Source organism: Cervus canadensis, chromosome 21 (genome assembly GCF_019320065.1).
Source record: "Cervus canadensis isolate Bull #8, Minnesota chromosome 21, ASM1932006v1, whole genome shotgun sequence".
NCBI lineage: Eukaryota > Metazoa > Chordata > Mammalia > Artiodactyla > Cervidae > Cervus > Cervus canadensis.
Genome location: NC_057406.1, coordinates 2,772,316 through 2,788,318, shown reverse-complemented (window position 1 = coordinate 2,788,318; position 16,003 = coordinate 2,772,316). Strand labels below are relative to the sequence as shown.

At 54.7% G+C, this 16,003-nt stretch overlaps 1 protein-coding gene across 2 annotated transcripts in view; it reads left to right on the top strand.

Annotated features, from left to right (window-relative positions):
- Positions 1-16,003, top strand: part of TBC1D22A (TBC1 domain family member 22A) — a 259,325-nt gene that overhangs the window by 221,566 nt on the left and 21,756 nt on the right. For both annotated transcript variants that reach the window (XM_043439879.1, XM_043439878.1), the window contains one exon: positions 14,764-14,859. In XM_043439879.1, the coding sequence (XP_043295814.1) occupies positions 14,764-14,859 (96 nt within the window). The remainder of the gene's footprint in view (positions 1-14,763; positions 14,860-16,003) is intronic.

The window sequence follows — 16,003 nt, the reverse complement described above, 5'->3', positions numbered from 1 at the left end:
CTCACGGAGAGGTTGGTTTTTCTCTTAAGCAGTGGATGGTAAGCCCAAGAATTATTGTTCTGTTGGTATGCTTTTATTCCCATGTGTTTGAAACATATTTTGTATCAATTCAATATTTAGTTAAACAATTTAGCTAAACAGTTTTACTAAAAATAGCAAAATATAAAAGTATTGGGTTGGTCATGAATTAAGTTTTTCCAAAAAGTAAAATTGGGCACCAAAATATTATTTTAAATACCCAGAGATTCGATGAATATTTCATTCATGTAATCTTAAAGTATATTTGTCAGATTTTGCTTGAATTTTCCTTCCTAGCATTTGTTCTTCCTTTGGGGACATAAAAGGATTAGAAATAAAATGCTGGGCAAAGCTCTGCCGATCGAAACTCAAGCAGAAGCAAAACAGGAACGTTAAGATTAAGAAGACTAAGGGAAACTGTTGAGTTAATTAAAGGCAGACATTTTATTGTAGTAAAATAATATTCAAAATATATGTCCTAAGTCACAGAGATAAGAAAACATAAAGCCAGGATCTGATAGAAAAATTATAGTTGTAATGGAGAGCTTTAATTCTCTCTTATCAGTGTACCAGTTACCAAACAGAAAAAAATAATGGCCAAGGATCCGAACGGTATAATTTTTACGGTTGAGTTAATCTTTATTTACCAGGAACACAGAGAAGGGAGAATAGCTGGACTTTAGAGGAAGTCACGAGGCCATGTGCATCCCGCCTCCACATAGGTGTGCACTGGTGACTGTGCAAAGCGTGTGAATCTTCATTTACACAGTGAGGATAAGGTCGTACCCCCAGGTTGAACGTTTTCAGCACACCAGTGCCGAGTGTGGGACGTCTGACGAGCGTGACGTGACCGTGAGCCTGCGCCCTTCTGTCCCCGTGTGAGAGGCCGGGGCCCAGGCCAGGGAGCTGATCAGCATTTTCCTGCAGATCAGAAGGGCCGCCCCTAACTAGGTAGCAGGGACAGGGGGTCTCTTTGTATTTATTATTGTCTTAATTGTTTCTTGCACATGAATATCAGTCTACAGTTATCTCAAAGCAAATGGTTTAGTGAGGAAACAGCTGCCGAGGCCCTCATCCCTGAGCTACTGGTGTCTGCAGAAATGTTTGTGCTTGTTGTTGAATCGCTCGCTTGTGTCTGACCCCGTGGACTGCAGCCAGGCTCCTCCGTCCATGGGATTCTCCAGGCAAGAACACGGGAGTGGGTTGCCATGCCCTCCTCCAGGGGATCTTCCCAACCCAGCAGTCAAACCCACATCTCTTAACATCTCCCGCATTGGCAGGCGGGTTCTTGACCACTGGTGCCACCTGGGTGCGTGGAGTTGTGTTTGTACGAGGGCCGAGGTTCTCCAGCGCCCGCCCAAGGGGAGCCGTCAGCCGCTAGTTGGGTCTGGGGAGCTGGTAGGACGGGCAGGCAGACCTCAGGGAGGGGAGGGCAGGCCGCAGCAGGTCAGAAGCTGGGCCGGTAAGAACACCCAGGGGCTGATCAGTGCTCTCACCAACAACACGGGCTCTTACCTGCTGGCCCAGGAACAATGCAGAAGACAAGCTGAAGGAAATACAAAACACGGTGTCCACGGGGCCCACCCATTAGAGGGCTGCCTGTAATCGCAAAGGGCCCGCAGCCCCGCGGGCATCCCTCAGCCTGGGCAGCTCGACTGATGCTCCAGGGGCTGGCGCACTGCTCCTCGAGGTGGGCGCAGGGGTGCGTGCTTCCCGCGTGTGGCTGGAGGGCTCGGCCGCATCGTTTACGGCAGGGAAAAGGCACAGCATGTGTGGGCTCCATCACTTGTTGGTCGGTTGGTTGAGGGAGTATGAACAGACACATGGGCAGACAGACAGACAGACACACACAGGTTTTCGTGAGCACGTGTGCATTTACCTATATTGCAGATAAAAGAAGAAAGTCAGTGAGAGGGTAAGCCAGACGCCAGTGGGAAGCTGTGACTCCGGGGGAGGAGGGGCGGTTGGGGGCAAGCGTGCCGCCCGACTTCTCCAGACGCAGCTCGGCCGAGGTCCTTACTGAGGTGTCATGTGTGCTTTTCACAATTACAAAGCCAAACTCAGCCTGAGCAAGCGGGCCTTAAAAAGCACGGACAAAATTAAGATGTAAAAAGTGGACCTCGCTGCATCTCTGGCTGGTGGCCCCAGTGACAGAGAGAAAAATGACTTCAAGGAGCCTCTCAGGCAGTTTGCACGCACAGCCCTCGCAGCATACATCTCAAGCACAAAAAGAATTGCCAAAAAATTTTAAAACTTTACTTGGCAATCAGATTGTTAGTGCTAACATTAGTGCTACCTTGAAACTATTGCTTATGTACACACATTACACATAAATACATACATTAGGGTAAAGCAAATAAGTGACTATGATAATGTTATAGGAAATGAGATTTTTCACCTAAGAGGAAAGAGAATCAAGCATAAAATCAAAGAAGGAAAAGCATTGTAATCTTAAATATAAGTCAAGACACAGTATGAGCTTGTGATGTGTTCTCTTTAAAAGAAGTAAAATCCCTTCTTCTGACTTCCTCCACTGAAAATTACTGGGTCCAGTGACGAACCCCGGGGAAGCAGGCCCCCCCGCCCCCCACCGGGAGCCCCTGTACCATTTCCTGTGACAAGGACGTAGGCTTCTCAGGGTCAGGCAGGAATGTTCTAGAAGACTCTGCAGCATCTCTTCGTAGAGAGAGTGGGGGGCTTCTCCAAGACTGCTGGGGTCATCTCGGAAGCCCAATTTTTAAAGGGGTCGGGAATAGGCAGGTTGAACATCGGGAAATATTGTGATGGCAGTGGATTAAAACACACCCGACAGTGTTGAAGTCTGTGAGGCCATCGTGATTTCTAAATGAAACCCTCGCCAGGTCGCCTCTGAAGCTTGCCCACACATCACCTGTAAACACAAGGACCGACTCCTAGGTGCGTTTCCATGTTCAGCTTACAGGAGGCGCTGTTCTCTCTCCTCAGTGTTTTCTGCCAAATCTGGGAATGCCCTAGAGAATGGCCATTAGGTGAATGTGGATTCTTTCTGCTCAAATTAGTTTCGAAGCAATAACAGTCTTATTTGCAGCCTTATTTGCAAGGAGGCTGGTTTAAATCCTGAACTTCCCTTGTTAGCTCAGCTGGTAAAGAATCCACCTGCAATGTGGGAGACTTAGGTTTGATCCCTGGGTCAGGAAGATCCCCTGGAGAAGGAATAGGCTACTCTCTGCAGTATTCTTGGCGTTCCCTGGTAGCTCATCTGGTAAAGAATCTGCCTGCAGTGCAGGAGACTCCGGTTTGATTCCTTGGTGGGGAAGATCCCCTGGAGAAGGAATAGGCTACCCACTCCAGTATTGTGGCCTGGAGAATCCCATGGACTGTTCAGTCCATGGGGTCGCAAAGAGTCGGACACAACTAGCAGTTTTCACTCACTCCTCGTGTAAGTCTTGGCTCCGGGTTGGTGCTTGAGGTCCTTTGAATGTTCGGTTATTGGGAGCTGACAAGCTTTGTCCGTAACTGGGAGTGGGAACACGGCCTTCCTTCCCTTACTCAGCGTTTTGGTCATTTGCTGAATGTCCACTGTGTGTGGAAGCTCTGGGCCAGCTCCCCGGGGAGACCCAGGAGAGGGCAGGGTGGGTCCTTGTCCCCAGAAGCTCACAGCGCAGGCGGCTCTCAGACCTGACTCTCTGACAGCCTGCTGGCAGCTGGTTAAGAATGAAGAGTCTGGGCCGGTGACCAGGAGATGGGTTCTGCTTCTGCGTTGTGCTCAGAGCGGACGTCTGTTGGTCCGTCTGAGCCTTGTCCACCCAGAGGCACGTGTCCTGGTGCCAAGCACTGAGCAGCGTGAAGACGCGGGGACGTGAGGCCCGGCTGCTGCCTGCAGGGAGCTCTGCGTCAGCTGGACGTCGTGATTTCTCAGGACGAACTCACACCCGCTACCACCATCTGCTCCCCTAGTCCCCTCCTGAGTAACTTCCGGGACCCCAGTCCAGGAGGTGGAAAACCCGACATTTGGCCCAAACCCATGTCCTTTGTTGCTTTGTTGTAGCAAGTGTGTGGTCTGCCCCTGTCCAGGGGGACACAGGCCCCGCGGGGCCTGCAGGCCATGATGGCTCTGCTCTGGGAATCCGCCTTGTTCGTTTGCTGCAGAACGAGAGTTTACAGAGACCCACTCTTAGGCTGCTGGCCAAGCGGGGATGCTGACAGAGGTGGGCGTCCAGAGACCACCCCCCACTTCTGGAGGCGCGTGTGTGGCCCTGGCCCTCTCCGGGCCCTGGCCCTCTCCGGGTCCTGCCCCTGCAGTGCAAACCCTGGGGCCTGTCCTGACGCCCTGGGGCCTGAGAGCGCGTCTGCCGGCCCAGCGCTCCCTTCACATGGAGGAGCCTGAGTTCACCGGGAGCTGAGCTGTCTGTCCGTCTTTCAGAGGTTTCACACTCGGGCTCACAGCGACAGACATCGGTGTATCAGCTTCATTCTTGGACTCCGTCCGGCTGCGGGGCTTGGTGCTGTGCACGTAGACATGGCACCCTCTCCCCAGAGAGTAGACGTGCGCTCTGTCCCCCCAGATGAGCCCACGGCGGCCGAGGCCGGCGGGGAGCTGGGGTGGGCCCGCTGCCCTGCTTGGGAAGGCAGAGGGGTCCCTGTGGACCCGTGTCTTCAGCGGGGGAGGCCTTCTAAGGAGCGAGCTGCACAGGCATGACCTGATGTGTTGGGTGGACACAGCAGTGAGCCCAGGAGGGAGACCGCACAGGCTTCAGGGTCAGTCAAGGGAGGCCACGGGACAGGGCGGGGAGGGGAGGCCAAGATGGGGGGAGCCTCCGGAGAGACTGGGGGGAGGCGGGGCTGGGGCTTGACTCGGGGTGGGGGTCCCGGTTCTGAGCACGCTCTCCAGACAGGCAGGGTGTGCTGCCCACGTGCTCCCGGCCAAGCCTGTGGACGCTCAGGCATGCCGGCCTGCTTGTCCAGTGACGGGCAGTGCCGTGCGTCGTCGCAGGGCTGTGATGGGAGTCTGGCTCGTTCACCAGAAGCTGCAGCTCAATCCCTCTCTCTGACCTTTCTGCTCTCCTGGCTCGGTTCCATCTACAGAGAGAACTGAAGCTTTGAGTCGTTAACTGGTGTGATGTCATTTCTTGCTGCAAAGAAAAACTAATCAGGACCCACAGCAGGATCTTTTCCCTTTTAGTTTGCCAAGAATGTCCTTGACAAACGTTAACAGCAGCACAGGTCCTCAGGTTGGACGGCCTAGCAAAAAGGCCTGTAAGGTGGTGCCCGTAGACCTGCACTGGTCCTTGGTCTCATGAAGACGCCAGGCCATCAGGGGTGCGGTATTTACCTTTGGGGAGTGGGAGGGTCCCTCACACGGGCAGCTGAGGTTACTGACTGTACCATGCTGGCTCTAGCCCTGCAGTCCTGCAGAGCTTGTGTAATTCATGGGGTTTTGACAAAAGCATTCAAACAATGTCTTTGATTTCATCCATAAAGGAGACGCGTTTGCAGGCAGTGCGACACTCGTGGTGCATGAACTTGTGGTTCCCCCTCCCCCAGACGTCTCCTGGAGGTGACGGGCGGTCCGTGCCCCAGGGCCCGAGTGGCGCGCGGTCTGCTTCAGTGCCTGTGCTGGGGGCTGTGCCAACATGTTTGAAGCAGAGCCACTGTTGGTTTGGCTCTTAACTGGCTTTCACTGGCGGCCTTTCTGCATTTAAGGGTCAAATCCTCCCTTGTGAATCGGAGCCATAGAAGCTTGTCACTCCTCAGGGACTGTCGACTCTTCTGTTGACTAACTGAATGTTTAAACCACCCGTTTGTTGTCTAAGAGGACCGAGGAACGTGGCACTAGAGAACACCGTTCCCGATCATGGACGGGTCATGATCTGGGTGGCGGTTAATTTTGTGTGTCAACCAGGCTGGGCCATGATGCCCAGATGTTTGGTCAATGTTCTGGATGTTTCTGTATAACTTGGATGAGTGTAACCTTTAAATCAGTGGACTCTGCATAAAGCGGACTGCCCTCCAGAGCGTGGGTGGGCCTCATCCAATCAGCTGAAGGCCTGAATGAAACAAAGGCCAACCTCCCCTGAGCACGAAGTGTTTTGCCTCCAGAAGGGAAGGCCTTTGCAGTCGAACAGCATCAGCTGTCCCCCGGGTCTCCAGCCTGCTAGACTTCCCCAGCAGATTTTGGTCCTTCCAGGCTTCTACAGTCAATCTGTGTGTGTGTGTGTGTGTGTGTGTGTGCAACACAGCATGCACGCACACACACACACACACACATCCTTGTGGTCCTGTTTCTCCAGAGAATCCTGATACAGCATCACCCTAGGAGTAACAATTCATTAGGAACTTTAAAAGAATTGTTCATATTCTTTGTTATTTGGTGCTCTTTTTCCAGCTTTAAAAGGTTCCTCAGAGTTGGGAATTATTGATGCGTCAGAGCAGCCATAGGTGGGTCACTGTCCCTTTCCCAGACCAGCCCTCCCTGTTGGCGGAGCATCCAGCCAGTGACTCCCGGCATGAATCTGACGGGCTGTGACCTTTGTCACCCAGGCGTTGGGAATGCCCTGAGATGTGGACAGACACATGCCAATGAGTATCCGGCGAGAGCTAATAGAGGCTGGCGTAGAGATAATAGATCAGTCACCGTGAGGCCGGCTGGATGGGCACCAGCTCATTTATGCCTCGGGACCCGGCTGCATAATGAAATGTGATTTACAGTTCCATTATGGAGCCAGGCCCCAAACGCGCGGGTGGCGGTGTGAATTTTAAGATGGCCGTGCTCTGCATCCGAGGTAGGTAATTGTGTAACGCACTGGCCCGGTGATGAATGTTTCAAAGGAAGTCATCGCGGGGGTTTTGCTGGCACAGCTGAAGTTGGTGCTCTCAAATCTGCACAAAGAACTGGGAACACTTCCCGTCGTTTGAATGGCCTCAGAAATCCATCTACGTAAATACACATGCTCGGGAAAATCTCTTGTGCCAGAAGGCCACTTGGTTTTATTTCAGGGCCAAAAATTATAAGGAAAGTTTAATGATGCAATTAAAGGTGAAAAATTGTTCCTTTTATCACCGTTTCTCTATTATAAAAAATAGAAGGAAAACTGTTTCTTTGCCTGATTGCCTGATTTTCAAAAAGGGTGTCTCTTGCACAGCTCATTTGCATTTAGCTAATCGTGTAGTCGTTTCAAACTTCCATTCTGTCATTTTATAAGCAAACCTCGATCCACCGCAGAGCCTGACACGCAGTTTGAAGAAAACTCACAACGTTAGGAGGCATCCGGGTTCATCCTCCGCCTCCAGCCAGTGGCTGGGGGAGAGGGGAAGGGCCGAGAGACCCAGGGACAGTTGGGCTGCGTTACGTTCTCCTCCTCTGAGCTTCTCTCAAAAGTCAAGGCTTCTCCCTGGGGGTGAAAACGGGCCAGCAGCCCCGCCCTGGCTGACAGAGGTCAGAATCCAAGGGGGAGGGCCACCGAGGCCAGGGTCTGAGTGACAGCGGGGACCCGGGGGCCCGATGACGCCCCGAGCTGGGCCGGAGCCCCAGGAGGCAGTGGTCCCGCACTCAGCGGCCCTGCAAGGGACCACTGCCAGGTAGCCCCCCGTGTTTCTCTTCTGTTTTGACTGTAAGAGGTCTTTTTAATTCTCTGTTGGAGTCTAGTTGGTTTACACTGCAGTGTTTCTGTGTGCAACAACGTGAGTCCGTCACACGTGTGAGTCCGTCACACGTGTGAGTCTGTCACGCGTGTGAGTCCATCACACGCGTGCACACAGCCCCGCTTTTTAGCGTCTTTCCCCGTATCGGCCATTGCAAAGCCCTGAACGGAGCCCCCTGTGCTGCATATACGGCAGGGCCTCATTGTTTCTGGGGACGGAAATGGCAGCCCACTCCAGTGCTCTTGCCTGGAGAATCCCATGGACAGAGGAGCCTGGCGGGCTCCAGTCCACGGGGTCGCCGAGCGTCGGACACGACCGAGCGACTTCACTTTCACTTTGTTGTTGTTTGGCCTCTAAGTTGTGTCTCTTTTGTGACCCCGTGGACTGTAGCCCGCCAGGCTCCTCTGTCCATGGGCTTCTCCAGGCAAGAACACTGGAGTGGGTTGCCATGCCCTCCTCCAGCGGATCTTCCCGACCCAGGGATCAGATGTGTGTCTCCTGCACTGCAGGCAGACTCTTCACCTCTGAACCACCGGGGAAGCCCGCAGTAGGTCCTTGTTAGTTATATATATTTTAAAAGTCTTACGTGTAGAGAAAAGTACAGTTAATAACGCAGTGCATGCCTGTGTACTGACTACCCAGTTGTGTCAAATCTGACAGTTCGTTCATCATTTTTGTTTCAGATCGTTTATTACTTATTTAAAAATTTAATTTCACATACACCATTGAAGCTTCCTTCCTCATTCTCCAGAGATAACCACTACCTTGAAATTGGTTTTTATAAAATTTCTACATGTGCTTTTTGTTTTCATTTGCTTCACATACATATATATCCATAAACAATTTGTATGCTCTTAATGAATATTCTGAAACTTTTTATAAACGGCATCACACATATTCTTCGGCGACTTGCTGCTTGTGTCCCAGCTTTATTTTTTAATACTTACTCGTCTTGGTGGGTGTCGTTGTATCTCACTCATTTTCAGCCTTTATAGTCTCACACTGCATGAGTGTGCTATGACTCACCCACTCTCCTGTTGAAAGACATCTATCTGCGCTGTCTCTGAGTCTTTTGCAGCTGCCAGCAGCGCGCAGTCTAACGTTCGTGCCCACGTCTCCTCACCCTCTGGCTCAGGGGGTGCCCGGTGTGAGACGGGGCTTTTCTGGGTTACAGGAGGTGGCCATCTCGACATTACATGCCCTCCAGTGAGGCGTGCCCCCCCAGGCCCCGCCCCCAGCACGTGCAGAGTTCCTTTCAGGCCACGTGCTGCCCTGTACACTGTAGCCTTCACAGTTCCTAGGCTTTGCCCGTTTGAAAAACCTGAGCTGACTTCTTCCTTCTGCCCATCTCGCTCTCTGCGTCCCCGCTTACCCGTGAGTGTGAGCAGCTTGTCCCGTTTTCACTGGCCACTCGAGGTGTGTTCACCTCCTTGGCCTGCTTTTCTTAGCAGGTCACTTGTCTCCTTACGGGTTCGCAGGCGGGCTTTATGAGAAGCCGCACGTCGTGCCTGCTAGTCCTCTGCGGTCAGGTGTGCGTTGCGGGTGGCGTCTGCTCGTCCGTCACTTGTGCATTTACCATAATTCTGGTTCTTTTGTCACAGAGGAGTTTTAAATTTTCGTGTTGTCAAATTTACTGTTTTTTTTTTTTTAATTGATGCTTACGCTGTTAAGGTTTTACCTTTGTGGGCTTCTTTGTAATCCTCTTTGAATTGGGGCTTATGGCATGAGGTAGGGATCTAATTTTACTCTCTCCGTATGGGTAGCCGGCTATTTCAGTATCATTTATCAAATAATCCTTTTCTTCCCCAGCTGGTCTGCCCACCCTTGTCTGCCAAAGACAAATGTCCACATTAGCATTAGATTTTGGATGTCTGATCCGATTGGAATGGGAATGGGGCTTTGATGTGGTCATTTCCAAGTGCATCCGGGATCTTCTGTGAATTGTCTTTTCCTCAGCTAGAGAGGTTTATGATTTTTAAACATGGTGTTTGTTATAGGAACAGTGTTTTCTCCTTGACCTCCAGAATTCCCCAGCCTCAGAATTCTGAGGGTGAACATTTGGTAGGAGACTCTGCTTCCAGGCTTGTTTTTCAAAAAGGTGATGGACAGCACACTGCCGTCCAGCCGCAGCCCTGGCCTCCCTTGCGGCCGTTCTGTCGGCCCGATGTTACCAGCAGCGTGTGTTCTGAGCCCCCGCCACCCTGGTGCTGAGCAGCAGAAGCCCGGCCGCTTCCCCTACGCGTGAGCCTTGCAGGGTCTGCCTAAAGGAGCTTGGTAAAGTGTGGAAAACAAACCAGGAATTTCATGGCGCTCACTGGAGCCCCTGGGACTGTGACCCCTGTCTGGTCCTAGAGCGCCCTGTTTTCTTAATTAGCGAGTAAGACAGGGTGACATTGAGATGATCTGAAACATGATTTGCCAGAATGTTCTCTTGTTGTATTAACCAGAACCATCAGAATCTTGACGAAAATATCCCTGGCCCGCTTGTTAAAGGGTCGGAGTGTTTGCTCTGCAGACTGCCTGGCGGCCTGAGGGAGCTGGAGCGTGGCCTCCACTGCAGGGAGGATGGCATGCGGGCCGGGGGCGCTCCCTGTGGACTGGCGGGCTCTGCCCATGTCCCACCAGACGTCCTTGCCCTCCACGCCACGGCCGGGTCCCCCGCCTGTGGGCTGATGGAGTTGGGCTCCGGGAAGAGAGCCGGACTCTGACAAGCCTGTCCAGACCAGGCTCACCTGGTTTCTGAAGCCACCCGGCTCGCAGGGGTTTTTCCCAAGTGCTGGTTCCGGGCCCACGGCTGGGGCTGTGGGTGCAGGTGGTGAGCGCAGGGACAGGCCGGCAGGGAGGCTCACCTGGGGAGGAGGCTGGCCCGGTGGGATGGGGACCTGGATGCCTTGAGGGGCCGTTTCCACTGAATCTCCGACGGGGGAGGTTTCCAGCCGAGCAGTGGCAGGATCACAGGGACGGGGGGCTGAGACTGTGGCAGGGCGCTCCCCACTGCCCTGTCCGCCTCTCCCCGGGGCTGTAGGAGGACGAGACGCTGGTGTCTGTGCCCCTCCTGTCCCAGCATAAGCCCCCACGCACGAGCCCTGCTCATGCAGCCCGTCTCCTGCCGAGCAGCCTTGCCAGTTCCCTGGCTTCCTTCTCCTCCCAAGTTGTCTGAAGCCTGGGTAGGCAGGAGAGGAGGGTGTGCAGCCTGGCCCAGTGCATGGTGGCTGGATGGCCTGGTCTGGGCCAGGCCCCCCCCAGAGCCAGCTCTGAAATGGCCCCCACGCCGTGGCTGACCGCTGTGGTCCTCAGGAGCCCCGCCCTGGGGCTTCCCGGGGACACTGGGGATGACCGCTGTGGTCCTCAGGAGCCCCGCCCTGGGGCTTCCCGGGGACACTGGGGATGACCGCTGTGGTCCTCAGGAGCCCCGCCCTGGGGCTTCCCGGGGACACTGGGGATGACCACTGTGGTCCTCAGGAGCCCCGCCGTGGGGGCTTCCCGGGGACACTGGGGATGACTGCTGTGGTCCTCAGGAGCCCCGCCCTGGGGCTTCCCGGGGACACTGGGGATGACTGCTGTGGTCATCAGGAGCCCCGCCCTGGGGGCTTCCCGGGGACACTGGGGATGACCACTGTGGTCATCAGGAGCCCCGCCCTGGGGGCTTCCCGGGGACACTGGGGATGACCACTGTGGTCATCAGGAGCCCCGCCCTGGGGCTTCCCAGGGGGACATCAGGAGCCCCGCCCTGGGGCTTCCCAGGGACACATCCTTGGTCCCTGGAGAGTGCTGCGTGCTCCCGCCTGCCCCGGGCTTGTGAAATGGCCGGTCTGTGTGGCTGGTTCCACACCAGTCGGGAGGACCCCGATTGTAGGTGCCGGATCCCGAAGATGATGGAGACCCCCATCCTGAGGGGGCCCTGGCCGTGGGCCCTGTGATGTGTGAGCGTCTGCTGCCTCCTGGTCTCTCCCCGCTCTGGGCAGCTGACGGTGATATTTATTGTCCAGGTTAAGCTTCATTAAAGCAGAAGTCCACTTTCCATTAGGATATGAAATTTTTATTTATTAAATTGCTATTTTAGTGTAATTTACCAAGTCATTGAAGACAAACAATCCACTTAAGTGAAGCTGTAAACCTCCGTTTTCCCCGAACGCTGTGTTCCCGTGAACGCGTGGCTCACGCTGTGCTCTGCTTGCCAGCTTGGGGAACCTCGTGGCGGCAGTTCCCCGCCGTGTTGGCACCGGGGACTGATTTCGTGGAAGACGGTTTTTCCACGGACCAGATGGATGGCTTTGGGATGATTCAAGCGCATGGCGTTTATTGCGCACTTGAACTTGGAGCTGCCACTGACTGACTGAAGGTACAGACCCACAGCCCGGAGCTGGGGAGCCCTGTCTTACAGGAGGCAGAGTCTGCAGCCACCTCCTGAGCTCTGAGTGAGGGTGGGTCCAGGGGCTGGCCTAAGGCTGACCTCTGCACTCCCAGGACAGAGTAAAGGCTATTAGCCAAGTTAGCAGGCCCCTCCATCGCGGGATACACCAAAGGATGCTGGTGTATTTTTTTTTTCAAAAACAGAACGTTAAAGAAGAGAGGCGATTGTAGACCAGAAGTCTCGAGAAAATGTAAATCGAGCGAGGTAAGGAGCAGTGGCGAGGCGCTCGCCGCGGACTCCTGGCAGGTGACTCCCAGGCCTTCCGCCCGGCGGCCGGGAGCCCCAGGCGGGAGACTCGCCTGGAGCCTGTCCAGGGGTGAGCAGGCCCTGCCGCTCGCCTTCATCGGCTGCAGCTGCGGCCGTGAGGGGAGAAGGAAGGAAAGCACCTCCCTTCAGAGCCCCTGAGCGCAGCCCTGCTCTCACAGGGACTTGCAGTCCCAATTCATTTCGCTTACTTGTCTACAGTATTTCAAGCTGAAGATTTAGTTGAAACCAGTCTTGGGATAATAGCGAAGGCCTTTAGCTTCTGGCAGAAGCAAATACGAATTCTTTTTTTTCTTCCCTAAAGAAAATCATTCTTGATGCATATCTCAAAGACTTCCAACAGATAGAAGTTCCAAAGAACATGTCGACAAAAAAATGAGTGAATAGTCAATCTAAGAGAAAAGGGGCTTCCCAGGTGGCGCTCCTGTTAAAGAACCCACCTGCCAATGCAGGAGACGTAAGAGATAAGGGTTTGATCCCTGGGTCAGGAAGATCCCCTGGAGGAGGAAATGGCAACCCACTCCAGGATTCCTGCCCAGAGAATCCCGTGGACAGAGGAGCCTGGTGGGCTGTAGTTTGTGGGGTTGCAAGGTCAGACATGACTGAAGCAACTTACCATGCATGCTAAGAAAGACATGGAGACTCTCATTCAGGCCCACCTGAGGATAATGACCTGGGAGACAGTCTTTCAGAAAGCTCTGAGGACTGTTCCTCCCAATAGAAGCTAACGCACAGGTATATATTAGAAGATACATCAGATGACAGATTGACAGTTTACCTACTCCAGATCTGCGCGTACGAGGCAGGTGGTAGGTCATCCTGACCCCTTACAGGGTTAAGGCCTGTTGTCTCCTGAGGAGGCACCTTGCTGGTGCCGGGAGAAAGTTGCTGTTGGGGGAGCAGGCGGGCCGTGTCCCCTGAGAGGTCTGGTTCCTGTGTAAATGCACAGCGCACGCCAGTGAGGACTAGTGACCCAGACAGAGAGAATTTTATGTTAAACACTTTTTGTCCTGCCTTAACAATAGATTTATTTCATCAAACACAAGCTCCAAGAGGGGGAATCACTGAAGTCCGAGGAGGCAGGCTACCAAGAGTGAGACTCAGCAGAGACAACAGGCTGCAGAAAGAGCGCTGCAGAGACCGCAGAGTTCAGAGTTCCCCTGCGATGTGCTGGAAGATAAGTTCAGCATGTTCAAAGTGATGAAAAAGGGACAGAGTGAGCGAGAAAGAGGGAGGAGAGGGAAACTCACAATTTACAAAGCCGGTGGGAGAAGCCATGCACGTTTCAGATGTAACAGATGAGCCGGACAGGAGTTGTGATCCAGTTGAAGAGACGACTAGTGAACTGGGAGACAGAGTTGAAGAAAGTGCGTCTCCTGGAGAGACGAGAGGTGGAGCTTATGAGCAGAGAGGTTGGGTGAAGTGGAGAACACAGGGAAAAGGCCTCACACCCACCTCACCAAGGTTCTGAGAAAATACAGCGAGCTCACAGACGTCTGCATGGGCGCATGGGTGACGGTTTTCTAAAACTGCTGGACGCTCCGCACGCTCATGATAGCTCAAGCAGAATAAATATCACAAGGAAAATGCAGAACATCCAAGACAAACAGGCTATCTCAGAAGCAGCCGGAAAGAGGGCCTTGGTTTCCTACTGGGGAATGCAGCCCAGGACCTTGGGGAGTGAGATGAGCTGGCCTGGGGCCCAGGACAGCCATCCTGACCTCCTCGCTGGGTCTGGAACCTGCCAGGCAGCCTTGAGCCTCAGGGCCTTTGCCTTCCTCCCCCACCCTGATGTCTGCACGGATGGCCCTCTTTGGGTCTCCATTTGAATGTCACATTAGGCGACTGAGCGCTGTATTTAACACGCCAGCCTCTCCCTGAGTGCCCCTGATGTTTCCCATCTTTCTCTTACGTGATGTAGATTTTATTTCATTTTTTTGACTTTGTAAACAATTGTCACACAGTTCAGGTGGCACCCAGGGGACCCTAGCTGCAAATGCTGGTGGTGTTTGTCTGAACTGAGGCAGCGGCTGAGGAGGGGTCCAGGTGACCACGCGGGAGGGGCCTGCAGCGTTCCTGCCGTCCACACTTGCCGTCAGTGTCGTGGCCAGGCAGTGCCCAGGCGGGGTGCCTGCTCTGCTGCCTGCCTCCTGGCGGGGGCCAAGACATCAGCCTCTGGGGAAAGTGGGGCCCCCCCTTCCACGGGGCTGCGTAGAGTGGGGGCCCCTCAGATCGGCCTTCTATCATCACTGCCCATCATCCGTGCAGGAAAGCCACGGGGCCTGCTCGCCCTGCACGTCCGCCGTGTCTGGCCGCCGATCAGAGAGAAAACCATCTTGTTTTAATGAGACGGGAGTCAGGAGCGAAAGCCTTGCATACTGGCGCGCCGGCTGGCTGGTTCCGTGTTCCCCACTGGCCCTGACCTTCTCCGCTGTTCTGTCTTGCAGTCGGAACCCGAGGGCTTCGCCAATTTCCACCTGTACGTGTGCGCTGCTTTTCTTGTGAGATGGAGGAAAGAAATACTGGAAGAAAGAGATTTTCAAGTAAGTAAATGCCTTTTCAGGAAGACCCCAGGTGTGATCCCCTGCTGGGGAAGAGAGGGGAGTTAGCTTTAGTTCTCAGGGTTGTTTACAGAGGACCTTTGGGACGTGCCGCCCGTGGTCAGAGCTGACCTGCAGGCTGAGACCCCGTGGCCGGGGTCGTAGGTCACAGGGGGCCTGGGCTGTGTCCACACCAGCTTGCTAAGCTTGCTGTCACAGGCTCCCCAGTGCGGTGGCGGCCAGCGTCGACGCCTGCACCCAGCCGGTACTCACCTGGCCGACAGGTGACACAGGAGCCTGGGTCCCTGGCTGACGCTGTCACAGGGTTTCCCGTCTCGGTTTCGCTGGGGCCTCTGACTGGGGAACGGTTCCGGGAGGCCCCAGGCAAACGTTGCTCCCTCCCCGCTGCCCTGGGGCCCGCCTGGTGGGGGGAGGCGGGTAGGAAAGAGCAGGGGGCCATGAGAGCGCTTGAGAGTGCCCGAGCTCAAGGCCTGTCCTAGGGACAGCTCGAGATCCCAGCGCTGGGCGGCTGCTGAGCCTCACGGGCCTGAGAAACGGCTGAGTTCTGGCTGGGGACAGGGGCCTGGAACCATACCGAGCGACCTCGCACAGGGGCCTTGCCCCTCTGCCCGCAGTTTCTGCCACCTGCTTCCCAAACGGAGGCAGTGCTGCCAGGGCCTGAGGCCGCCAGGAGCTGCTCTGGGCGGGAGGAGAGGTGCCCAGCAGGACGGCATCCGCTCCTGCTGGCCTGTCATGACTGGAGGGCACCACGCGGGAGGCTGGTGGGGACTCTTCGCAGCCTCTCAGGGCCCTGCTCACCTACCTCGGGGTTCACTGGGGCCAGGGGACTGGCACAGCCTGGCAGCTGGTGCGGCCACGACTCCGAGGAGCAGCGAGAGCCACTCTCCCCCAACTCAGATTAGACGCAGGCCTGGCTGTCGGGGTGGATGGGGGCCAGGCTGTGAACGCTCAGTGTGATGTGGGGACTGAACTAAGTGGGGAAGGCAAGGAGAAGAGAGAACAAATTAAATGAAGCACCTCTGGGGCCCTGGTGGGCGCAGGGCCGTCGCGTGTGCAGTTGTGACGTTTCAGGAAAATGGTTCTGCATCCACGGGAGGCGGCCTGGGTGTCCAGCTGCAGAAGTACC